Below are 25,332 nucleotides of genomic sequence, written 5' to 3' on the forward strand. Positions count from 1 at the left end.
AGATTTTGTTTCAACAAAGGAAGATAAATGTTATTAATCTCCACTTTATCCTATTTCTCTTCATATATTTATATCATATTTCAGTTTACTATTACCAGTTTATCCCTTGGCCTGGGATTGCAGTCTAACTGCAGTCAGAGCAGTTACTCAGACTGGACTGCCTGATGGCAGGGTTGTGAGCAAAATGTCTGCTGTTGACGGTCTGTGAGTTTGACTGTACATGTCCAACAGGTCTGGTGCATACGCGTAGGCATACACTGCTTGGCCTGTGTGAGTGGTCTCTGGAGCACGTGTAGCAGCCGTGGCCTGTTCTGAACATCTGCCTCACTATGCATAAGTGACACAGTGTGCATGTGAGCGTCTCCATGGGGATTTCCCAAATACCAAGTAGCAAACCTCGGCAAGCAGCAGGTTAGTGGTAGATGTTTTGAGCTGTGCGTTTGGTCTGGGAGAGATCGAAACGTGCTACATACTACATGCTAAATGTAAGGACAAGGAGGGCACTCTGGGTAGCAGGAGGTGGACGGGTGGAAAGGACATGTTTGGGGAGATGAGGCTGAGGAGACAAGTGCGGAGGAGTGGTAGAAATTAAGAGATAATGAAAGCAAAGAACCAGGCAGCATGGTGCAGGGCAGGGAAGGACTAGAGAGAAAGTAATTGACCCAAGCACTGGAGATTTCATCTGAAACTGTGAGATTAAATGTTCAGTAGGAGGACTGCAAATAATTCGGCAGTGATTGTTAATGGGATTGTTACTGCTATGCCACATGTAAATAAGCATTACAAACAGCAGTGTAATCACAGACAAAACAGAAACAAGATGTTTCCAAAAAGAAAATTGCTGTTTCCCCTCAGCAATTGTATTTTTTAAAAATAATTTTAATTGTCCTTGCATCACCTGGTTGAAAGGAGCAGTTTAATGCAGTTTTGAGCAATCCAGTTGCAACACAGCAGGAAATTCCTGGCAATGCCATATACAGAATGCTTTCAATTGCGTATCCCCCGGTATTCGAAGTTTGACATTTATAGAGGGTGTAACACATGGAGAATTCAGGGCAAATTAAAATGAAAATACAGACCTTCGCATAGACAGATAAGGGGATGTCTGCTGAGACTCATACAGAGTTCACAGAGCAGAGGGGATTAAGTTGGGAATGTTCCCAGCAAGGGTAGGTCTGCTTTTCAGTAACCATATCTATAATGGTCAGACCTGGGGAAACTGGAGGAAAACATCAGTGTTTTAAGCAGCAGAGCAGGAGCTAAAAACCTTGAGTTTTCACCCCAGATTCTCTGAGTTACTGTGGGTGAGTGATTTTGTAAGTGCCAGCGTCCATTCAGCTATCAAAAGAAGATACTGTCCCCAGCTCCCAGAAAGTTGTCAGGACCTGTGAAATAATGCTGGAGACTTTGCCTGCATTGTCAAAATGCTGGTAGCATTTACAGGAAGAAACCTAACAGTTACTTTACCCAGTGAAGAAACAGCTACTCACATTATCACAATGCCTATTCGTGAGGTAAGCATGACTCTGAGCTTGCCTAGTTTATCATATGAATAGTGCAACAGCTTTGCTTCTCCTAGGATTTTACAGCGTAGTGCATGCTAGACTATTTTATGGATCAGCTCTTCAAACATGGCCTCTCATTCTCATCCCAAAGAGATGCTCAAGAAATGTAAAATAAATAAATGGATCGGGTTGCCTTAGAAGTGGGCCATGCTTTGAAAGGAAGGGATTTTCAGTTAGGGATTTTACTGTTTTAATGATGGCGACCTAGAGTCTCCTCTCTGGGTTCAGATTTTCCCTATACCGAAAGGATTTGAAGCAAGTATATTTATTTCCACGAAAAGCAGTTGAACAAATATCTTTGCAAGAGCTTTTTATCTTCTGCCTAGAGCATGTTTATATAACTGACCGATACATACTAATTTTGTTGGAAGTTCTTCTTGTATGAACACTGTAAGCAGTGATGAATGACTGATAAATGGTAAATTCTCCATCCTTAGAGGTTTATAAGATTTTGCTTAACAAAGTCATGGGAGACCTGATCTAGCATTGGCAACAATCCAGCTTTAAGTGAAAGGATGGTCTAGACAACTTCCAGAGCTCCCTTCCAATCGGCACTTCTGTGATGTTATCAGTGAATGCAGCTTGATTCTTGCTTCAGATACAGGATACTAACTGCTGTTTTTGCTTAATTGAAGCTTCCCTGTCACTTTCAGCTACACCAAACAATAGAACTTCAGATCTACTGCAAGAAATGCAGGGAAGATACCATTAAAACACATTCCCCTAATAAACAGGCTAACACCTTTCAGGAGTTTACTTGGGGACCTTAGAGATAAACCCTTAAAATTCAGCCAAAAAACTCTAGAAAGCCTGTTGGCCTTCTCAGTCATACTTACAGCTGATGGAAACAACAGGAGAGAGGGAAAGCTCATTTCCACTGCCTTGTTTATCCTACCACCTATAAGGCGAATCACATGGGCCATGCAGAAACCCTTGGAATTAGACTTGTGGAGCCTAAAGTTGCAATTGGGAATGTGATGGAGACCAAGCAGCTTGAGGGCAGATTTTAAGAGGTGGTTTGGTATCCGTGCATGCTCATTGGTATCTACTGGGACTTTCAAGATTTTAAAAACCTTTCCCCTCAATTGACTGAAAACATTTCTCAGCTTTTTGGCTACACAACACACTTAGGACCAAGGTCCTAAAGATTGGGACCTGGTTTCTGGTAAGTGTGAGCTGTTAGACTGTTTGCTAAAAAGCATAGTGTTGGCTTTCCCTGCTGTGTGCAGTCCTGCACCTCTTTCCTGTAAGGTTTGTATTTAATCAGTTTAAATCAATGTAAAGTGTCATCTCCTTTTACTACCCCAAGTACAAATCCTCCTCTCTGCAGGTGAGGCAAGTTTTCCTGGGTTACGTTTCTTTTGGGCAGGCAGAGCAACCCTAAGGCACCAGATGGAGAAGGCAGAGCACAAGCTTGGGCTGCGTTTCTTTCTGAAGTCCCCAGGGAACTTAGACATGAACTACCGCCCTCTTTTCTTCCCATAGAGGTTGCTGCAGGGCATAATGAGATCCCTAATGAATGTTTGTTCTCTCACTGAGCTTGGATTTCTTAACTCCAGACTTCCTGAGCATAGCAAACTTACAATAATAGCAGGAGAGGGGAAGGACAGACACAACTGATTTATCCTGTTACCCTTTTTATTCTCCAAATTATGTTCTCATCCTCTAACATAGATGTCTACTCTTTGAAGCTTGGCTTATAACTATGAATAGGACAGATATTCTACTGCCACTTGCAAGGGTAATAATTACCAGAGCTATTGATCCTCCTGCTGCAGACCAAAGTAACCGTGGCAGAAATAATGGTTAAAAAGAAATTTCCCTCTGTGATACAACACAATCCATCACACTGCGTTACATAGTGAAACCAGGAAGGACTCCACCAAACAGCAATAACTCGATTTATTTGTCCCAATAAGTTGACCTGGAACAAGAACCAGTATAGACAAAGCAAGACACAGGCCACATATGTTCTGCTGCGTGAGGGCAACTGCTGCTCTGGGGGACTGGTTAATGTGTTACATGCTGTTACTGGGTTGAACTTTTGGCAGCTTTCTATCATGTTACTGACAGTGCTACGGTGAAGGTCAGACTATCTCTGAAGATTTGATTGTCCAGTTGATCTCTGGCCCCTTTTCCTGGCATTAGCTGTGGTGGGACCAGGAATGGAGAGCACAAGCCACCAGGGTGGGTGGAAGGGAAATGTTTTCACAGTTTGCACTCCCTGCTTTCAGATCCTGTGGGACTGGCCTGCTTGTCCTGCTTGTAAATGGGGGTTTGGCACACCCACTCATGCTTCCTCAACACTTGCTCAACCTCCTGCTCCCAGTTCCAAGCAAATCATCTCTCCTCCAGGAGCCTCCAGGATCGGAGCCATGGCCAGCTGGGGGCCGTGCCAGAAGTGGAGGCCTTCCTCTTACCCTCTGGTGTTAACCCTTCTCTTCTCCAGCTATCACCTTTCCTCCTCCATCACCTGCTGCTCTGCCCCAAAGAGACAGCTCCAGCCTGCTGGGCACTCTCCCCTCCCTCTTCCCCCAGCACCTGGCCTTCTGCCTGGGCTCAGAGCTGCTAGCTTCAGCTCCTCCTTGCAAGCCTCTCCCATTTCCGGACAGGCCCTGGCCCACTGCCCTTATCTCTTCCAGCCCCCGGGCTGTTTCCAGAGGAAAGTATAAAGGGGTTAACTTAGAGAGCAGAGGTGCAGTACAAGCGGCACCGAACCAGGCTGGGTTATCTGTTTTTCTGCTCTACTCGCCACATCCTGCTCTGCACCATGGGGAAAGATGGACTGCCCAGCAACTTTAACATCTTTCTCCTTCTCTTCTTCTTCCTTCCTGGAGATACCTCGCCCGTCTCGCCCGTCACAGAGCCGTAAGCTACACAGGGGGGTCCCAGGGCAGGCAGGAGAACTGGGCTTCATTCCTCTATCTGTTGCTTTGTGTCTCATCTTCTGCCTACTTTCCTTTACCTGGGGATAAAGACACCAGAACTGGGTAAAACATCTTCTGCCAGCAGCAGCTCTAGTGCTTCAGAGGGACCCAGAGCAGTCTGTGAAACTGAGATATCAGTAAAGCTGCAGCCAAAAAAAAAAAAAAAAGAGGGAAAGAGCTTTTGCTTTTACAGAGAATTGACATGATTTCAATGAAACTCTGCAACAAATTGTTTCTTTACTTAAAAGACAACTTTTTATAGCTGTTTTATAGTCATTTACACATTCAGTTTTTCTAAAGTGAGACACTTTTTTATTTTTTATTTTTTGAAAAGACAATAAAACATTTCATTCATTATGTTACTCCCAAGTCAAAATGCCTAGGAGATGTGAGTGTTTTTTTGATTGATAACACACTCAAAACAAGAACAAATAACAGATTTGGCATGACCAGAAATTGTTTTATTTTTTAATTCACATTTTTCAGTCCAACCAATGGAATGAAAATTTCAGTCTCATACAGAGTTATGTAGAACTGTAAGGCTGTGACAGTTAAGGTCTGTGAGGTGCTAGCAGACTGCAGGGGTACATTATACTTCATTCCTTTACCTCCTTTTGCCCCGTTTGTATGTGATGGAGTATGTATTGTGTGCACGTATGGAAGGCTGTGCTTGCAGTGCTTTGAGAAATACAGGGTAAGTGGACAGCAGAGTCAGGATCCAAGGGGCCAGAGCTTTCTCCCTGCAAACTGGCTGGTGGACATAAAGGTGTCAGAGCCTCCCATGCCACCAAGAGGAGTGCCCTACCTTGCTACGCAGGTGTTGAGGTCCCTTCTACCAGTCACTTGCTGTTCTGGGGGTGAGGAGGCCAGACCTTGCCCACCCAAAAGGATGCACTGGTTGTCATTAGGTGGATCAGGTTTGATTCCCAGATGCAGTTCTGGGCAGCATGGCAACACCAAACTGCTCATGCTCTGCAAAGTGGTAGGCTGCCTAGGACAGAGCAGGGACCCACTGCTCACGATGACCCAGAAGTGCATCACTTCCCTGCAAAGAACTGAATTTGCTACAGAGTTTTGCTTAAGATCTGGCACCACACTGTGGTAATTTTGGATCCCTGTGAGGATTGAGAAAACGCTACAGATGGTTGGCAGAGCGGAGTCAATGCCATTTATTCACTAGGTACTGGCACTTGAATGACTCCTGAATGCTACTAACATAGTCTGTTAATAGACTTTTTGCTCTTCTTGCCACAGGCAGTATTCAGAGTCCCAGGAAAGAACACTGCTATTGTGCTGGAACCTGGAAAAACATATCCTTTCCAGACATGTACATTGAGAATTTCCTGTGGTATTTTACTTTTGAGAGCTCTCTGCTTTCCTTTTGAGCTCTCTGCTTTCCTCTGCTATTACAGACATGCCAGAAATCTTACTACACTTCTAGAAAATGTAGCTCTCACCCTGAACAGTGAGGGCTGTAGTCATCAGATTGGTTTATTTGCCCTTTCTGTACAGCTCCTTCCACCTGTTCCTGCTCCTCTGACCTAGCCTTCCCCCCTCTTTCTAGGCAATACATGGTGCTGCTGCCCTTTCTGATACACACCGATGCTCCTGAGAAAGTCTGTGTTCAGCTGACCCACCTGAACGAGTCTGTGACCCTGAGTGCCACGCTTGAGTATCAAGGGGAAAACAGGAGCCTGATTGATGATGTGGTGTCGGAGAAGGATATATTCACCTGCATCCCTTTCTCTGTGAGTATCTAATCCCTTTAGGCTGATTCATTGCACCAAGGATAAACTGTAAGGGCACTGAATAGTAATGAACAGAGTAACACTGTATAGGTATTCACTTTCCTCTTGACCACAGGTATGTTCATGTCCATCCTCAAAACCCTGTCGCAGCTGAGCTCTCCTTAGCATGATATCTGAATGGGAAATGCTCAGTCCTGGAAAGCCAGCCCCTCCCTAAGACAGGAGGAGGAGATGTATAAGGATCTGACATATCTGGTTTGGAAAAGGAAATGTTATGCAAGGACTAGAGACATTATCTGAAGGAGGAAAGGGATTACTCCATAACCCCTGTGAATGTCAGAAGGACAGAAAGATTTTGATCAGGGCATTAAGAATTTCTTGAAACTGAGTGGCAGAATTGTGAGTTCCTTTACTGCACAATACTTGCACAATCACTACACAGCTGTAGGAAAGTACAGGAATATGGGACAAGTAAAGATCAGTCTCTTGTTCCTGATTTTATTCTTCTTCACCTCTGTGTTGGGTCTGTCAGGATTATATTAGATTTGTTATTTTAGGAAGGCCAGTTCAGTTCAACAGGCTTTTACAGGCAGTCCATAACATAGTTGCCTTCTTGTCATTCTCCAGCTTCCAAAATTAAGTAGCCAGTCACCAGCCACATTTATCACTGTGAGAGTGAAGGGGGAGACCCTGCAGTTCAGCAGCCGCAAGACGGTGTTGGTCAAGAATTCTGAGAGCTTGGTCTTCGTCCAGACAGACAAACCTATCTACAAGCCTGGACAGACAGGTACCAGGGAAGGGGTGAAGATTTGCATTTGAAGCAGAAATTACTACTAAAACTGTCCAGTCTTAGTGCTTTCAGTGGGGGTCAGAAGAGCAGTCTCTCATAGCTGAGTTGTATGTTTTTAATCCTCCATGTGGGAACAATTTGGGGAACTTTATAGTACATGCATGTAACTGGGGCACCTGCGCACACTCCCTGTGCCACTGGGAGTTCTGTTGTTGTGGTCCATGCAGTTTGGATTCCCTTCCATAGAGTTTTGATCCCCTTTGTTAAAACCACAAAAACTGGAGCAATGACTGGCTATTTGTCCTATAGAAAACAGGATCAAAATTCAGGCTAAGTTGTGAGATAGTTTTCAAAGTGGCAGCTGATTTTGCTCAACGAAGATATGAAGATAGAGAGAACTATATAAGCTACTACTTCCAGGCCATTCATCATCTAAACTTGGCCTGGACAGGGATGAATGTCGTAAAAGAGACACTGAATTCTCTGTCCGTGCAGAGCCAACACAAATTTGCAGCCAGGTGCCAAAATTATTTTCTTGCATTCACTCTTCCTAAGAAGTCAATCTAGTTAGAGAAAAAATTAGAAGACCCATGCTAATTCCAGTGTAAAGATGTATCTTTGCAAAGTAGGCAAAGACAAATTTATTTTTGGTCCCAATTAATCAGTTTCTGATGCCCACAGTCAGTAAGATGTTCCCACTACTATGGATTTGCTCTTAATATCCTGTAATTAATATAATTTCTTATATGGGCAGCATAGCATGACATAGCTTTGTAGTGAATGAGATTTCCATAGAAGAGAACAACTGTTCTCTGTTGTGCTGTGTTTGCAAACAATGTTTTCTGCTTGGTGACTGCACTGTGAAACCTCACTATATGTTTTTCTCCATCAGTTCTGTTCAGAATTGTTTCTCTGGATGAAAACTTTCACCCCGTGAATGAGGTGGCAAGTATAACACTTCCTTTTCAATAGTCGTTTGGCCTTAAATCTTCTATGTGTGAAAAGTAAGGAAAGAAATGTCTTTTGGAAAGACAGTTGTGCAGTTCCCAGGTTATCTCAGATCTTGTTAACAGGATCTGTTCTTCAGATTTCTGCATAAGACTGCCTCTGCATTCTTGGAAAGGTTTGAGAATGTAGCTGCAAATGAACAATGGTGTAAACACCTCAGCAGTGAGCAAATCTGCCACTATCACAGTGGACATCTGCTCTAGCTGGTATTCCAGATAATCCAACGTTAGTAATTTCAGGTGACTTTTCTGTCCTGGGTGAATACGTGATACAAATGATGCCACTCTCTTGATGTATTTCAAAATGCATGATTGCTCCATATCAGGGACTTTCTTCCTTATCCCACTGCATTATCAGCTAGTTCCCTGAAACATGGTTGTAGCCATGGTCATTTGACTGTACTGTTTGCGCTCTGTCTAAATGTGCATTCTAAATATGCTGTTTCATTTCTTCCCTTTCTAGTTTCCGCTGGTTTATATTGAGGTATGTACAGACGTGAAATTCACGTTCAGATCTATAAACTTGCCAGTTCCTCAAGATGTTTCTTGTTTATTTTATTTATATAGCAGGTCTGTAATATTTATTCAAACACATAAAGCTTTAACTCGTATGTGCCAACCATGTACTCTGGGCCCAGAGCTCATTTTGTTGTCCAGCCCTGGGCTCCCCACAACAATCCTGCTATTCCTGCCCTACAGCCTCCTGTGGTACTGGGGGTGGGCCTCTCCTCACTGTTTTTGTTAGTGCTTTTTAGTTATTGCAGCCTCACACTGTTCTCACAATTTCCTTGTGCTCTCATTATCTATAGGACCCAAAGAAAAACCGTCTGTACCAGTGGACAAAGGCAGAGTTAAAGGGGGGGTTAATCCAGCTGTTCTTCAACCTCACCTCTGAACCCATCCAAGGAACCTACTCTGTGGTGGTACAGAAAGCCTCTGGGAAGACAATCCAGCATCCCTTCTCTGTGGAGGAGTATGGTAACTGTTGCTGCAGTTTCAGGTTCCTTGCAGCTAGCCCAATGGGGCATGAAAGATTAATTGAACAGAGCGGTAGATCTGATCAGGACGTCTTACATGGCTGGAAAATGTCTCTCTGTCCTCTCCCTCCCAAGCATCATTCTTTTTGGAGAAGAGAAGACTGACGGACTTGGGCTATCTGTCTTCACTCCTCCCTAAGTCCCAGGCCATGCAGTGCAGTGCTCCCAACTGCCTATATCAGGAAAGCTCCCAGCATGAGCAAGTGTGCTTGTAGCAGTCTATGTTGTTGACCAGTGGCTATACCTCCTTTCAGAGGTGATTTAAAGCCACAACCTCATCTTTAGCTGGCTACACACGTCAAGTGTGATGCTATGAGTCTAGGTCTCACCTGCCTGAGTTGGAAAGTCCTGACTTTTTGGTGTATGCGCAGGCTGTAAATTCAGATCTTGCTTGTCCTCCCCCACAGGCTAAGCCTGTAGCTGTTGTGATGCCTTAATGCCTTAACATATCCCTGGTGATTTCATCCCTGTGCCAGTCCCATCTGCTTGGCTAGGAAATATGATCCTAATACAAATCTGCACATGGCTCCTCCTTCCCCTGCCTTCCCTTCCAGTAGTCACTGCTTCCCTCAACACCCCAGCAAGCCAGCTGCAGCCTTCGTTTAATAGTCTGCTATGATCATGTAGCCAGGATGAGTCTTCTGGAAGCCCACTGTCCTCTTTAATTTGCATGGCTGCCCTGAATTCCTCCTAGTTCTCCCAAGATAGTCACTGTCCACAAACCTTCTTGCAGCTGGGTTTGGATGTGATGTTACTCTGTGGTGAGTCAGCAGGGAAGCTACAGCGTCTTTCCTATTTTCCAAACTGCTAAAGTCTACATGCTTTGGAAATGCAAAGACCAGGCTGCAGTCCTAGCTCTGTATGGTTTTGAAAGATCTCTGTTGACCTAACTGTCTGTTTTAATGTATCATACTGCTGTGGGACTGATAGCCCTTGTGTTACCTAAAGAGCTGCTGTATTTTAATAGTTGGTGTAACAATCCTGTCTTCTTACCTGACACAGTGGCTGGCTGAATGCCGGTGGCTTTCATTGACTTCGGTGGGATGTGCAGATGACACTGGCCACTAAAATCTGGCCAGTTAGATGCTAAAAGCTTTCAGAACGTTTGTAAGAATAACCTTTGAGCAGCCTTTGGGTCTCAATTCTTATGTTATTCCCCACCATATAGACTATTTTCCTTTGGTTTTGCTGCAGTGCTGCCAAAATTTGAAGTAACGGTGAAAATGCCCAAGGTGATCACCATTCTTGATGAGAAGCTGAAGGTGACAGTTTGTGGCTTGTGAGTGTCATTCTTCTTTCAGTCCTTGGTTACTGGTTTCCCCTCAGCTACTGATGAAGGTCCTGTTGGGAGACTTCATTATATTTCTCAATCATTTGTGGGGTTCTAGGACCAAATAGACTACATATACCATTAGACAAAAGGCTTTACAATTATTGCTTAGGACACTTTGTAATGTAGAAACATATTGTTTTTCTGTTTCTTTTTTTTTTTTTTGAGAGTATTTTTGCATATTTTTTGACATATGAGAGTCATAGAGGATGTAAGATTAGGTGCTGTTCTAGAGAAGAGGTCTTTGTTTAGCTCAACTCAGAATTGCATTTTAAATGTGGCTTCTACTGTCAATGCTGTGAGAAAACCATAAGTGATGTTTCCTTTGGGTTATGTCGTTCAATTCTGCATGGCATGTTCCACGCATCCTGCAGGAAGAGACGCAGCATGGGATGAAAAGTGAGCTGAAAGACCCAATGCACATACATAGATAAACCAGGTGCATCTGAATTGGGTGGTGATGTAGGTACTTGCAACATGTTCTCCAAGACTAGGTGTACTCTCAACTGAATAAGCATTATAATAACTGATTTCTGCAGGCTTATGTCTTATTCATAGGAATCAGGTTAAGACTCAGTGCTTCTGCCCTCATTGCCAACCTTGATCCTGAAAAGTTACCAAATTTCTTGCTGCCTTTTACTTCCTACGATGACCCTGCTGTATCATGGAGGTGGTTCTAGGGAAGAGTTTTGGCTCCACTGGGGGTGAGCTAATCAGTTTCTCCATTCCTTTTACGTTCCTCATGGCTCTGTTTTTCTTTCTATCCTCCCTGCTTGTAGATACACATTTGGGAAGCCTGTTCCTGGCCTCGTGAGCTTCCGTGTGTGCAGGAAGTTTCAATACTCATCCACTTGCTACGGTGAAGAGTCTAAGGGAGTGTGTGATGAGTTCTCTGGACAGGTGAGTCATGATCATTCCTGGGGGCAAAGTGATAGGAGAAAATGTGGTTTATTGAGCATGCCTTTTAGGTACAAGTTTGCTCTGATGGAGTAGGTACAAGCATGAGTGTGAAGAGGGGACAAACTCCATGTATTTTAAGAAAGCCTTAAGAAGAAAAGAAGATTGGGTGCAAGGTTAAATGTGAAAGGCCTGTGCTGTAAGAAAGATGTGTGTAAAGGCAAGAAGCTGATAGAAAAGGAAAAGGTAAAAAAAATAATAAAATAAAATCCAGGAGACTAGAGAGTATAAGGGAAAAATGAGATAGAATAGGTATGCATGGTGAATGCAGAGTTGGGGTTGGCTTGCACTAGAGTCAGTGTGTGGGATCAGAATTTCTTGTTTGAGACAGGAAAGGAGCAGAAAGCAGGGGAGGAGTTTGAGCAAAGAGGAAAGGAATATGAATTTAGCAGCAGTGATTAAGACAGATAGATACCCCCCTGACACACACACACTATTATCACACCGGCAAGTCTACAGAGCAATACTGAATGGCGTTTGGAGCATGGACAAGTTCACTAGTGCTAACTTAATTGACAGAAAGTGAAGGTGATAGCAGTTGTGGAAGTAGGCTAGGACAAGAGAGCAAGCAGAAGAGAGCATGGTTCTTGGAATGTGGAACAGCATCATCCCCACAGTTGCCTCTGCCACTGTGCTGTAATCCATGCTAAATGGAAATATGAACATTGCGGTGCTAAATTCTGTTCCAGGTAGCTCTTCCCTTGACTGTGAAGACCTGTCTTGTACATGAAGATGATAATGAGAGGTGGCAAGCTTTGGAAATACTTTTCCAGCTGTTTTATTCTTTCTACACATACACAAACTTTATGTATGGATTATGTATCACTTGTGCATTTTAGGTCAGCAGCTATATTCTAATGTGCCTGACACCTGGCAAATGGTTCCTGTGTGGCATACACAAGAATAATTCTCTATGCTTCTGTATCAAGTGTTTAGAATACCAAACTTCATAAACACACACATAAACAAAAATCTTCTAGGTTGCACATTCTTTGCTCTGATGTTCCTGCAGATACTTCAGAATGCTCCTTGCCAAGTTATTTAGGTGCTTTTCCAGTTTTGATAAAAATTAAGAAGAGAATGACCTGTGAGGCTGTGAGCTTCTCTTCCACCTAAACACAGCACACAATGATGGAATCATTAAGTTGGAAAAATGTCATGCACATGAGACTATAGCAGCCTTTTTGTTTTCCTCCAGCAGACAGACAACCATGGTTGCGTTTCTGAAGTGGTAAAAACCAAGTTATTCCAGCTCAAGAGAAGTGGATATGAGAATAAGCTCCATGTAGAGGCTAAGATTAAAGAGGAGGAAACAGGTACGAATGATCTAGATCAAAGAGACACATAATAAGCCCTGGAGAGGCCAGCAGAGGGGCCTGCTGAATCAGATTGAGGGAGAAAAGCAGACTCCCAGTTCTGGAATCTTAAAGCTTCCTACCTGGATACCAGGAGCATCAACTAAATTTCTTGTCCAGCAAAGGAAGATTGACCTGGAGCAAAAATAATTGATGTCAGGGAAAGGCAAATTAATTCTTCAATCTTCTTCCTGCAGGAGTGGTGTTGACTGGAACAAGCTTCTCCGAGATCACAAACACCATCAGCAAAATCACCTTTGAGAATTCAGACTCACACTACAAACCTGGAATCCCCTTCTTTGGACAGGTAGGGAAACTGTGAGAAGTGGAGTATCATAAGTGCTTAACAGTTATGCTACTGAACCTCCTGGGTGGGCGCATGCCCACATCTGCAAAGATGCTGAACCTCAGTGTTGCTGCTAATCCCTGATGACCTCCTCCCTTCTTCAGGCTCTCTAACCTGAGAACAGCAGCTGAGAGCATAGCCCTGATTCTGCTTTCCCCTCTGTCCTTGTGATCCCTCTTCTTCAGTCAAGTCACATTTTGCTTCTCTTGTCTCCTGCTTAATAGGAGGCCTTAACTGGTGTGAATGCATGTCAGTCTCTGTGCCCACTCTTCTGGCACAGAGGTGGAGATAAGAAAGAGACAAAGCAATAAGATTCAGAAAGTTCACAGCCCTCTCTGGAAGAGAGAGGTGATGTACATGCAAAGTGCCATGGAAACTTCCCTGTCTCAGATGGACCCAACATCCTCAGCTTGGTGACTGACTGTACAGGTGGCAGACACTGTTCTCCTGTATCATATTGTTTTTGTTCCTGCAGGTGAAACTTGAGGATGGGTCTGGTGCTCCTATTGCCAATGAAACTGTGAGGATTTCTTTCCAAGGAGGCCAGGAAACCAACTACACAACAAATGAAGAGGGCAGGGTACAGTTTTCCCTGAACACTTCCATGCTGGAATCGGAATCTGCTGGAATTACAGTGAGTCATGGGGGCAAAGTGATGAAGTGACCAGCAGGGCTGGAGGGGGAGTACTTCTGAAGTTTCTACTATATATACAGAAGCACTTAGCTTCTTGATCCTGGTTGTCTTTGCCAACCTTAGCATCACTATGGTGGAAATAGCCATGCAACAGACCAGGTTGCCATGTGACAGTTGCACTTATCTTGTATTTGATTTCAGCTTGGCAATAGTAATATAGGGTTAAAAGGAACTTCAAGAGATCATATAGTCTGTTCTGCTCCAAGGGATCACCAACCCTACCTAGACAAATCTGTATCAAGGATGCGTCTAACTTATTCTTAAAAATCTCTCATGGTGGAGTGCTGCTAGTGCTTCACTGTCTTTTCAGCTAAATGATTTCTCAGGTGTCTCATCTAAGCATCTCTCAAGGTTTAGTTTAGCATTCTGAGATTCTAAACTCCTTCCCTTCTTCCCTCCTTCTCTCCCTCCTTCCTTTCTTCCCCTGCCATAAATAGAAAAACAGTATGAACCATTCACAGAAATTCTCTCTGTGGTGTGGAGTTCATTTATCTGGAAGAAGTGCTGCTGAGCATCCTTTTGTTAGTGGAAAATGCAATATATATGTAACATACACATTTCCTAATATTTCACCTTGGAATAAGGCACTTTGTCTAGAATTATATTTGTTTTTTCTCCATACAATTCTTTTGTCACAGATTAAAACCATTAAAAAATATCTAGAAGTTACCACAATGTGCTTGAAGGTTGCAGAATTTTGCAAGATAAAGAAAAGGCAAGATTTTCTAAGTGTAGTGAGAAAGATAAAGAAATAAGGGCATGGAAAGCGCATGAAATACTGAAATAGCACCCTTAGAAATGTGAAATATTTTCCCCTCACTCTTATTTTTAGGAAGACATGGCCTCTCAACCCCTAAACTTCTGTTCTATTTAGGTTTTGAATTCTCAATTGGAGAATTTTCCTCCTTTTCCATAGCATCCTCAGCTTGATCCTGGTGCTAGTAATTCCTGAACTGGACAGCACCATCTGTTCTCCAGTGCCAGTAATGAGAATAAAAATTAAAATTGGTTTATTTTCTCTTTAAACTAACTGAGAATTAGAGAGGGCAAGATATTAGGGTAAAGAGTCCATATGCTGATACTGACAGTAAGTAAACAACCAACACAATTCAGTCTATTTGAGACAAAGCCCAGCTTCTCTGGGATTGAGTCATTCCCAGTTATTTGCTCAGGATACCACCACCCTGTCTGTCTTACATCTTCCAGGCACATGTTTCTGGTTTTGGTAGAACACCTTTTTGTTTTAAGTACAAAAAATACCAAACCTGTAACACTAGACCATGAATGTTGGTCCCAGTTCATCTGCCTGTGTTTGAGGATCTCTGTGTGTGTTTTCTCCGTTTCCAGGCAACTCATAAAGTACACTCCTACTGCTTTGACCATTCCTGGGTTTCTCCAAATTATGCACAAGACCATCTCTACATAAAGCGCTTTTACTCCCCTAGTAAAAGCTTTCTCAAAATTGAGCCCAAGTCTGAGGTGCTAAGCTGCGGCTCCCCCACAGAGGTGCGGGTGCACTACATCCTTACACCAGAGGCCATAGGAGAGGAGAAGAAAATCGTCTTTTACTACCTGGTAAGTCTGCGCTTCCCATACAGTCAGGTTGTCACTGGTAATTGTAGGGGAGGTGGAGATGGAAATTGTGGTTTGAGGCAGCAGGCTTTAAACACTTCCCCCTCATCCTCTACATGTTCTTTTCCCAGGAAAAGTAGGGTCAAGGAGTGAGGATGTCCCAGTGTCCCCTGGGTGAGCACTGGGATTCTGCTACAGGGAGGCAGAGAACAGCTGAGCAGGATGCAACCAGCTCCCTGTTGCTCACACATAAACACTCAGTTACTCTCCTCTCAGGTTCTCCCTCTTTAAGGTTTAGCTCATGCCTAACCTCAGTCACAGCAGGGTTTCTCCTTCCATTCAGGTGATGGCCAAAGGAATCATCAAGCAAGCAGGCACCAGCATTCTGGATTTGGACCAGGAAAGTGGTAAGTTTCCCTCCCCTGCCATATTGTCTCTGTCCTGTGAGGCTATGCAACTGTGGCAGACACAGAGGCTGCTTCCATGTGCAGTGCAGGGATCCCTATATCCATGTTCCCTAGGATTTGGGAAGAGTTTGAGCTTTCTTTTCTGTCTTTACTTGTTTTTAGCACAGATTTGCGCTAACCCCTGTACCAGCTGTCTTCTGACACTATTTCTGAGACTCCAGTGCTCCTCAGAGACACAGTCTGGTGGCTTGTTTTTAGAAACTCAACCAAAATTCAGCTTGCTTATGCACTGTAGAACAGGACTTGAAACAGACCTTTTCAGTCAGACAGTGAGACTTACGCATCTCTTTGAAAACAAATTCATCCCAGTTGGAGGCCTAGAGTTTCATTATGGATAGAATGAAGTTCATCATCAAGGAAAAGCTGGAAATTTGGCTGCCCCGTGAGCAGGTTTCCTGTACTTCAACTTTTTGCTCTTGTTTTGTTAGCCAATGGGGTCTTCTTGCTACAGTTGCCTGTGCAAACTGATATTGCTCCAGTGGCCCAAGTGCTTGTCTACACCACTACTCCTAGCAGGGAGGTGATTGCTGATTCAGCCAAGTTCAACATAGAAAAATGTTTCAGCAATAAGGTAAGTGATCACTTCTTGAGGGAGCAGCCATTAGACTGCAACCTGACAAAGCTTTTTTTAGATTTAGCCTGGCCAAGCTCATTTATTTAGATTTGCTAACACTGGACAAGCCACCAATAAATTGTTCTATGTAGCTTCACTGCTTTTTGGTTTGTACTAGCTTGGAGGAGATCAACTCCTGGAGAAAAAATGCTAGCAGGGATTACACTGCTAAAACCTCTCTTATCAACAAGTCATAGTCACTGATCTCACAGACGGTTTGGGGTAAGAAAAGGGGAGGCCATGTATCTTATGTCATACTGCAACACATGTATTTCACTCCTTTTCACACAAATTCATTCTAAGAATGATGTGGCATCTTGTGTGGTCACAGAGCAAAAATAAAACACACACAGCCCCAGTCCAGTAGGCACATCTAATATTTGCCAGATCTTTCAATTCTCCTACACTGTAATTTCTGTTATATGTAAATGAAGCTAAACCTTGCTTAAACCTGCCATCTGTACTGAGCAATGAATGGTGGTGCTCCAGTAGCACTGATGCTCCAGTAGCACTGCATTTCAGCTGAAAGAGGTCAGAAAAGTAAAGCCTTCTGTGATCATATAGACAACGATTCTCTTGCTGCCCCACATATTCATTATGCAAAAGATCAGAATGATGTATGAGCAGCCCTAAGAAGAGAGGATCCTCAAGCTGCCATTAGGGCTTCAAAATAATAGTACACTGTTAAAGGCAGTCCCTTGTCCCACCAAAAGCTAAACTAAATGAGTTCTTGAGATTGGTGTTACTGTAAGACACTGGACACATGAATTTTCTTTTTATCTTAAAGGTCATTCTGTGCACTGTATTAAAGTCTAGGCACATGCTAAGTGCCAATTAATTTATGTGATTAGGTACTGCTTTCCTCTCCAAAAGCATCCTGGATTCAAAGCTGGTGTCAGCCTGGCTGGGACAGACTTTGGGCCATCAGTATGCTAGACATTGTTTCTAGTAGCAAGCTTGCTACATTCATTGTTCTGCTGTTTCCTCAAGAATATTTTTTTTTGCATTCACAAGGTTGGGAGACCACCCTGGGAGAGATGAGGGTTGTCAGCAAAAGGCATTGTGTGGTCTCACTGGGACATGAAGGAGACTGGCAGCTAGTGCAGCTTTGTCAGGGAACGTGTTTAGTGTAAGGATGCTTTGATTGCTGTATGTTAGGGGAGCATTTGTATTGCTGATGAGAGGGAAGATCTATGCAGGTCAGGCATTTTATTACAAAACCATGTGAGATAGTGTTGAAACCAGCTTTGCTAGAAAGAACTTGCAGGGCAGAGGTTAGTAGGAGATCATTAGAGTTGTGAATTAGGTTTTGAGGAAGGCACATTAGTCTGGCAGGCCTCAACCAACAAGCCAGTTCTTCAGAGCCATCACCAGCCAGCACATATTACAGTATTGCTCCAAGGTATCACTGCTTCTCATGTTACCAGTGAATCTGCCAAGCGAGGTCGTTGCTTGTTGAAGCTTGTTCAAAACCACGCTCAGCTGTCTGAACAGATCTAGCCACTATGTGGGATTATCTCATCACATTCGCAGTGGCCATAAAACCCCCAAATGCCTTAAAAGTTATGAACAGTTGCGATGCTTAAGTTGACAAGAACTGTTAGTACTGATTCCTCTGGCACTGCAGGAAGGAAACCCAACAACATGGTAGCACAGAGGGAAGGGTGTGTGTATACATGTCTGTGTGGGATTCATAGGGTCAGGACTGATGCTCAATTGGAGTCTTGCAAGGCTAGGGCATCTGTGACGTAGCTATTCCTGTGGATACAGGTGGACTTGAGCTTCTCTCCTTCTGAAGGCCTGCCTTCTTCTGACACTCACTTGCTGTTCAAAGCCTCCCCAAACTCCCTCTGTGCTGTCCGTGCTGTGGACAAGAGTGTTCTCCTCATGAAGCCAGAAGCTGACCTGTCACCTGCCTCTGTAAGTACTTAATTTGTGTAGCACCTCAAAGCCTGGTCAGAGCAAGAGCAACCCACAGGAATGCTGTCCTGTGCTGTTGTTTATCTTCAGTGGGCAAAATCTGAGAACTGGGCAGCAGCTGTTTGTTTGGGATTTTGCATGACTGTAGGAATGGTAACTGGGAAACCCTGTTGAGGAAGCTGCTTCTCATGTCCAGAGCCAAAAGCTGTCCTGTATTTAATGATGATTTTTCAGTTTTTCTCTCTAAACATGGATTTATTTTACTGGAGTAGCATCTAGAAGCGTCAAAGAGTTTATTCCCCTCATGCTAAGCAGCAAATAACATTGCCAGAATAGGGACAAAGGGCTGCAGCCAGGCTGGCCGCTGTAATTTTTCATATTTTTTAGCCGTAGTAACCAGAGTAACATACTGTCCATAGCAAAAAAGTCAATATCTCCAAATTTGGATGTCTCCTTGGACTTTCAGTTTCCTATTGCAACCACTTCAGGGAGGACCATGGCTGTGTGGATTTGACTGTTACGGTGCTTGTGTCCAACTCCTTTCATTGTGACAGTGGACACTGAAAAATGACAAATGTCCTGGCTTCTTCTGCCCAGGTGTATAGCTTGCTACCAGTGAAGGAATTGCACGGCTATCACTATGGTTCAGACATACTTTTGGACAAGCCCCTGGAAGAATGTGTCATCTTGAAGAATATAGTTGTGGATGGGATCACCTATTCTCCAGTAACGGATAGGAATGAAGATGACACTTACAACATCCTAAAAGTAAAACCTTCTTGCATGTTTGAGGGGTGAAGTGGGAGAAGGAATGAAAGTGCTTAAGCCTTTTGTGGCATGATGCAACATAAGGAAATGACTTGTGAATCTCAACAGTCTGACACTGAGTTCAGTGAGAGTCATAAGCTTCACCTGTCTTGATAGCTGTACTCCTGACTTGAATTGATCAGTCTTAAAATTTTCTCTTTACATGAAAAGCTTTGGGGTTGGCTTGAATTGAGGTTCTGACTCAAGTTCTGTGCCACTACCATTACCCCATATAAATCAGTATGTCTTTGAGCTACGTTGTAGCCACAGATGTTACCTTCCAAATGGGAGACTCCATATCTAATCTCTGGCTCATCCTGACCCCTAGTCTGGAATCAGCCTGGAGTCAGTGCCCTACAGACAAAGGGGATCTATCCCTTGACTTCTCTGAGCCACCTGGGCACCCAGACCCAGGGCTGGGGGGATCGTCTCAAGGTCCAATCCACAGACCATAACAGCTTCTGCTTTTGAAGCAATAAAATACTAACATCAAATCTGCTGTGTAAACCTCAGCTGGAATCAGTAACAACAACAACAAAAACATCTTGTGTTTCTCTTCCTTCCTTAGGAAATGGGTTTAAAGGTTTTCACAAATTCCAAGGTGAAGAAACCTAGGTATTGCAACACTGGCAATTACATACCTGTAGGAATCCCAGTTCCAAGTGCACTCATGACATCTGAACATGCAATGAGGACAAGCGGTAAAGGAATTGAGTCTTGCTGTCATCTCTGTTCTGAACAGAGATCCTATCTGTTTTTTGGGGGGGTAGATAAACAAGAGTGATGAAGTGGGGAGTTCACAGATGTCATCTTCAGCATGAGCATGGGGCATGTCTCTTTTGCTGGGTTGTAAAGGCCTATAGACAGGCTTAAACAAATATAGAAATAAATATAGAAATTAATTTAGCCAAAGTATAGATGAACAAAACTAGAAGTTAGTTAAGGACTTTTTGTCTTTGTCTGTTTCGGTGGATTTCTCTTTCCTTTTGTCAAAGCCAAGCATACAAGGTCATAAACAGCTCTTTCCTCTAAGCTGCTCATTTTTACTTCATGAAGTGTTGCCTCACACACTATGAGTTTTGCTGGGGACCAGTGGGTAACACGGAAGAGCTAGGCCTTGCTAGTAAACCCTGACCCTGAAACTTCACTGCTTATAGTACCAGTGCTCACTACAGCAACAGCAAGCATCTGCTGCCAGCACAGCTTCTAATTGTTGTGTATATTGCCACTTTCTCAGACCAAAGCATGATGCTGATGTAGATCTTGTTTGTTTGGAATTATCATCCTTAGACTCTAGAATGTATGCCCCATCAATGGCCGGTGTCAGTTCTCCTGAAGAGCTGACAGAGACAGTCCGAAAGTATTTCCCAGAAACGTGGATCTGGAGTTTAGTATCTGTAAGGTGAGTGCCTTGGGCTGGTTCCTCTCTACCTTTTATAATAGTATTGGTTTTACAAGATGAAAACGTGAATTTCATGTCTACCAAGCCTTTTCAATGCCAAGAAGTCCTTCACTGTTTGCAGAGATCAGTTGGCATTCCCCTGTGATGGAACTGCCTTTGTCTGTGGTTAGGTTTGTCCATGTAGTAGTAGTGAGTTTGGAAGATGTGCAGTGCCCAATATAGTGTGGCCAATCATACAGCCATTACGATTCATTAGGCTGAAAGGGGTACTGATAGTCACCAAATCCCATAAAAATCACCCTGTCCTTTCTCTCTGTGTCTCGCCAGCTCTGAAGGAAATGCTGAACTAGATGTGACCATCCCCGACACCATCACCGAGTGGAAAGCCAATGCATTCTGTACTTCATCAGACACAGGCTTTGGCCTGTCCCCAACAGTGTCCCTCAGAGCCTTCCAGCCCTTCTTTGTAGAGCTCACCCTGCCTTACTCTGTAGTGCGTGGTGAGGCCTTCACGCTGAAAGCCACAATTTTCAGCTATCTGACAGCCTGCATAAGGGTATGGAAGATTTAAATCCTTCTCTGTACCCATGTACCTTCTTGTACACTCCTTGCCTTCACCTAACCTTCTTATCTCTGAGTAGCCTTAGACCCTTCACCCCTGAAATTCTTATGTGTTTTCCCACATACTCCAAACAGCCAAATCCAACTCCAGCTCTCTGCTTCTTTGCCACAGAAGAAATAGCTATTGCTATTTTTTCCCGTCTCTCTGATATGTTCTCCCTGTCTCTCAAGATCACCCCTCCTTGATTACACCTCTCTCTACAAATGGCAGGTCAGTGTGACTTTGGCTCAGTCTACTCAATTTCTGGCAACTCCAGTGGAAAAGGAGGAAGAATCTCATTGTCTCTGTGAGAACGGGAGGAAAACGGTGGCTTGGCTGGTGACTCCCAGATCTCTAGGTAAAAGTCTCAGAGTACTGAAAACTGCAGGGAGGGTTTCCCTGTGCTGTTCTCCCAGTTCAGTATCTGGTGTCAGAGCTACATAGTTTCCTGGGAAATACTGTGGCTGAGTGTCTCATCTCTGGTTATGCAGGATGTAAAGGCTGGTGGACTCATAGCGTGCAAGGCCATGTCTGGCACTATGTGCAATTTCATCAAGTGTTACAGGCCTTGGACATCAGCTTCTGAAGCCAGAGACTTTGCTGGCTGGCAGGGACATTCTGTCAGTTCCATTCATGTCAGAAATTTGATGGTTGCTCCACGAGACCTTCACACTTTGCTGTTGTTGTTACATGTTGTGGTAGCAGCCATGGTCTGCATGCCGAGTAGCAGAGTGCTGAACAGCCATGAGACTGATGAGTCCCACCACAGTGGTGTCCTAAGTTCTGGAAAAGAGCCACCAAAATAGTCACCTTTCAATGGCAGTGCAGCCCATCTGCTCCAGCATGCTTTTCATGATTTAGGTAGCTAAATTCCTGTGGGAAAGAAGCTGGGCTCAGCTGTGATGGGAAATCCCTACCTATGGGCCTGCAGGTTGAAACTCCCAGAAATGTAAGTGAATCCTATTTCCTGGTGCTGCCCAGCAGGACTGGCTGACCCCTGTTTCCTCCAGGGCAGGTGGAGTTCTCGGTGAGCGCTGAGGCCCTGCAAAACCAGCAGCCCTGCGGGAACGCCATAGTGGAGACCCCTGAGAAAGGACGGAAGGACACAGTCATCAGACAGCTGCTGGTGGAGGTATGTGGGCTGTGGGCAGGGGAGGACTGAGCTGTCTCACAGGCTAGAGTGTTCACTGCATAGACACATGAAACAGAGCTCTAGGCGGTCACTACACCGTGTGGTGATATGATGGTCTTACATTATCTCTGGCAGGGCTACATAAAGGTTGCAGGTTAATAACTGTGCAATGTGTCTCCCCCCAGTATTTTAAACTTTCCCCATGTCCCACCGTAAACAGTTTACCAGTCAGCACACGCTGTCTCTCTGTTAGCTGAGTAGCCAAGCAAACTGCTTCTTAAGCTGAGCGTTACACAGTTCTGTTTGCTACCATAGCTTGGCACCATGGTGAAGGCAGGGGAATCACAAGCACCTAAGGGAGTTAGATGCCTGCAGAAAAGTCCCCACAAACTCCAGATATTATAAAAGTCCATGAAAACATGTTAAAATTGTACAGCTTATCCATTTCCTATGGCAAGAAGAGTTGCTGATACTGCATGGTATAGAAGGAAATGTTATGTGGCAGTACTGCAGCTTTTATAGGAAAATGCTAGTTTATTATGCTGGGTGTTGTAAATCTGACAGAAATATTCTGTGTTCTTAGCCTTTCTCTTAATGCTTGCATACTATGTTGTATTGTACCAGTAGTGTCATCGCATATTACAGTGCACATCTTTACTTTCTATTGTCAACAAATGCTTTTTTTTTTTTTTTTTCATAGGGCATCTGCAGGTTTATGATAAATAGCACTGCAGACACCTTCCAGGCAGCCCTCTAGAGCTACTGTGAGCTTTTGCTAGCAAAAGCACTTGCTATAAGCTGTAGTACTTGTTAAAATGATGCAGGAGTTTCACTTCATACAGCAGTTACAATAGTCACCCATGTGATAGTCCTGCAGCATTGTCCCTCTCCTTCTGCTGTCCTTCATCCATGTACAACACCAATCATTTTGGATTGCGGATTTTTTTTATTTTTTATTTTTTTTATTTTTACACTTAAATTATTATTTCAGAGCTCTTTCTTTAAATTTCAGGAAGTGTTTGTGACTGCCTTTCCTTCTCCAGTTCACTCACTTTTCTTTTCACTCTGTTCTTAGGGATGTTGTTAAGGATCCCTCTGCCTGTATTTCCTGTTTCAATAACTTCTCATTTCTCTTGTTTTTCTTCATCCCACCCAAGCCTGAAGGAGTTGAGAAGGAAACAGCCCAGAACTCTGTGCTCTGTGCAAAAGGTAAGGCCTTCCCTCCCCGCCCTCTCCATTTGTTCTTGTGTGGGTGATGGGAGGGACATGCCTGGAGGAGGAAAATAGTGCTGCCTCTACCATTTTCTAGATAGGCTGATATTTCTAGATAATCAGAACACACCCCATCACTTGGGACCCTGAGACCTATTTCTTTATAGCAAGGGATGAAGGGAAGAGGAGGCTTTCCTGATGTTCCACTGAAGCCCCTTGCCCTTACATTAGACAGTTTTGGGGACTGTACTGAAACTGTTTGGTCTTGTTTCTCTCTCAGGAAAGACTTTGCAGGAGTTTTCCCTGTCTCTCCCCTCAAACGTGGTGCAAGACTCAGGCAGAGCATATTTCTCAGTGCTGGGTGAGTGAGCTGCCTAGGAAGGATCTGATGGGAGAAAGAACCATGTACTGTTTCTGCCTGCCTGCCTGCCTGTGTTGGCCTCCAACCTCACAGCTCTTTCTCCTGGTTCCCAGTACACCTCACTCCTGCATTTCATCCCTTCTGTCTCAAGTACTTTCCCTTCTATTTCTGCTCTTCTTGTTCCCCTTTCTGCACTTCATTCCACTCAGGGTCCTCTGCGGTGCCCTAAACGTTGACTCACTACCCTCCTTTTCTGTGTTGCTCTGTGTTTCATTCCAGGATCATTATCAATACAGATTTTCTTTTGTTCTTCTCTGTCATCTCCTGCTTCTCTTGTTCTGTAGCTTCCTCTGATTCTGGTAGCCAGCCCTGAATTTTGTTAATATCCCTCTCATATCTCCTGTTCCTTAGGTGACATTATGGGCACTGCCATGCAGAACCTGCACCAGCTCCTCCAGATGCCATTTGGCTGCGGGGAACAGAACATGGTCCTGTTTGCACCCAACATCTATGTCCTGGACTATCTGAACAAGACAGGGCAGCTGAGTGAGGAGATCAAATCCAAGGCCATTGGATACTTAGTGAGCGGTGAGCTCACACAACTTTTGCGTCTGCTTTGGATTTTTTCCAGATCCACTGTGGCTTTCTTCTGTCAAATGCTGGCCAGATGTGCAAAGAGAGCATCTCTCTTGTTCAGATCATCTCTTCTGTATGCCTGAGAATCCCCTTCCATGTTTGTTCCTTTATTATTCTCCGTTTCTTAAGTATTAGGGTACCCAGTCATTGTACCCTCTTTTCTCTGCTCCCTAACAGTGTTGCAATGCAGTGCACAGTTGCGAGGTGACCCACTATAGTAGCTTGTTGTCATTAATGTGTCCTGCCTGCCTTTTGAAGAAAGACAGGTGCTACTTCTCCTCATGCAGTATAAAAAGTGTATGGAGGTAGGGGTGTATCAGTACTTATTTGCTAGTATAGGACTGACCTGCTCCTCTCTCTTTTGCTTTTGCTGTAACAGCTGTTTTTATGTTCCCTCTGAATCTTGCTTTAACTCTTTGTTGCAGGTTATCAGAGGCAGCTGAACTACAAGCACGCAGATGGCTCTTACAGTACCTTTGGACCACGCTATGGCCAAACAGGGAACACCTGGTGAGATTTGAGTGTCATCCGTGCCTCCCCTGTATCCTCTCTTTCTCAGCTACACGGCTATAATACATGCTGTATGATGGTAAATAGGAAATGCTGTTGTAGATAAGCAGACTTTTCAGAGATATTCTGGTCCCTGTGCTGCCTCTCACTCGATTAAAGAGGCTGCATCAGCCAGTTATGTAGCTGAAGCACCTCCTCCCACCTGCAACTCTGAGGACCATGATGGATAAAAAGGAAAGAAATAAGTTGGGAAAGAAGGGAGCAGGTATTTTACATCCCAACTGGACAAAGCTGAAGAGTTGCAGTGACAGCTCTTCTAGAGCAGCATCTGCTGAGAAGGCTG

The 25,332-nt window shown here is 44.0% G+C and overlaps 1 protein-coding gene across 3 annotated transcripts in view; it reads left to right on the forward strand.

Moving 5' to 3' along the window:
- Positions 1-25,332, forward strand: part of A2M (alpha-2-macroglobulin) — a 32,977-nt gene that overhangs the window by 630 nt on the left and 7,015 nt on the right. The window contains exons 2-26 of one of the 3 annotated variants that reach the window (XM_048052978.2): positions 232-333; positions 6,057-6,240; positions 6,868-7,027; positions 7,923-7,975; positions 8,501-8,521; positions 8,847-9,015; positions 10,269-10,353; positions 11,184-11,304; positions 12,560-12,677; positions 12,914-13,023; positions 13,538-13,696; positions 15,104-15,331; positions 15,672-15,735; positions 16,224-16,366; positions 18,179-18,328; positions 18,926-19,096; positions 19,704-19,836; positions 20,426-20,537; positions 20,865-21,093; positions 21,370-21,496; positions 22,149-22,270; positions 23,428-23,479; positions 23,763-23,843; positions 24,255-24,431; positions 24,905-24,989. In XM_048052978.2, the coding sequence (XP_047908935.2) occupies positions 6,064-6,240; positions 6,868-7,027; positions 7,923-7,975; positions 8,501-8,521; positions 8,847-9,015; positions 10,269-10,353; positions 11,184-11,304; positions 12,560-12,677; positions 12,914-13,023; positions 13,538-13,696; positions 15,104-15,331; positions 15,672-15,735; positions 16,224-16,366; positions 18,179-18,328; positions 18,926-19,096; positions 19,704-19,836; positions 20,426-20,537; positions 20,865-21,093; positions 21,370-21,496; positions 22,149-22,270; positions 23,428-23,479; positions 23,763-23,843; positions 24,255-24,431; positions 24,905-24,989 (3,047 nt within the window). In that variant the 5' untranslated portion in view covers positions 232-333; positions 6,057-6,063. Of the gene's footprint in view, positions 1-231; positions 334-4,167; positions 4,434-6,056; positions 6,241-6,867; positions 7,028-7,922; positions 7,976-8,500; positions 8,522-8,846; positions 9,016-10,268; positions 10,354-11,183; positions 11,305-12,559; positions 12,678-12,913; positions 13,024-13,537; positions 13,697-15,103; positions 15,332-15,671; positions 15,736-16,223; positions 16,367-18,178; positions 18,329-18,925; positions 19,097-19,703; positions 19,837-20,425; positions 20,538-20,864; positions 21,094-21,369; positions 21,497-22,148; positions 22,271-23,427; positions 23,480-23,762; positions 23,844-24,254; positions 24,432-24,904; positions 24,990-25,332 lie in introns of those variants that run through there. The other 2 variants (XM_048052976.2, XM_048052977.2) reach the window with 2 other exon arrangements.

Source organism: Anser cygnoides, chromosome 1 (assembly GCF_040182565.1).
Source record: "Anser cygnoides isolate HZ-2024a breed goose chromosome 1, Taihu_goose_T2T_genome, whole genome shotgun sequence".
Taxonomy (NCBI): domain Eukaryota; kingdom Metazoa; phylum Chordata; class Aves; order Anseriformes; family Anatidae; genus Anser; species Anser cygnoides.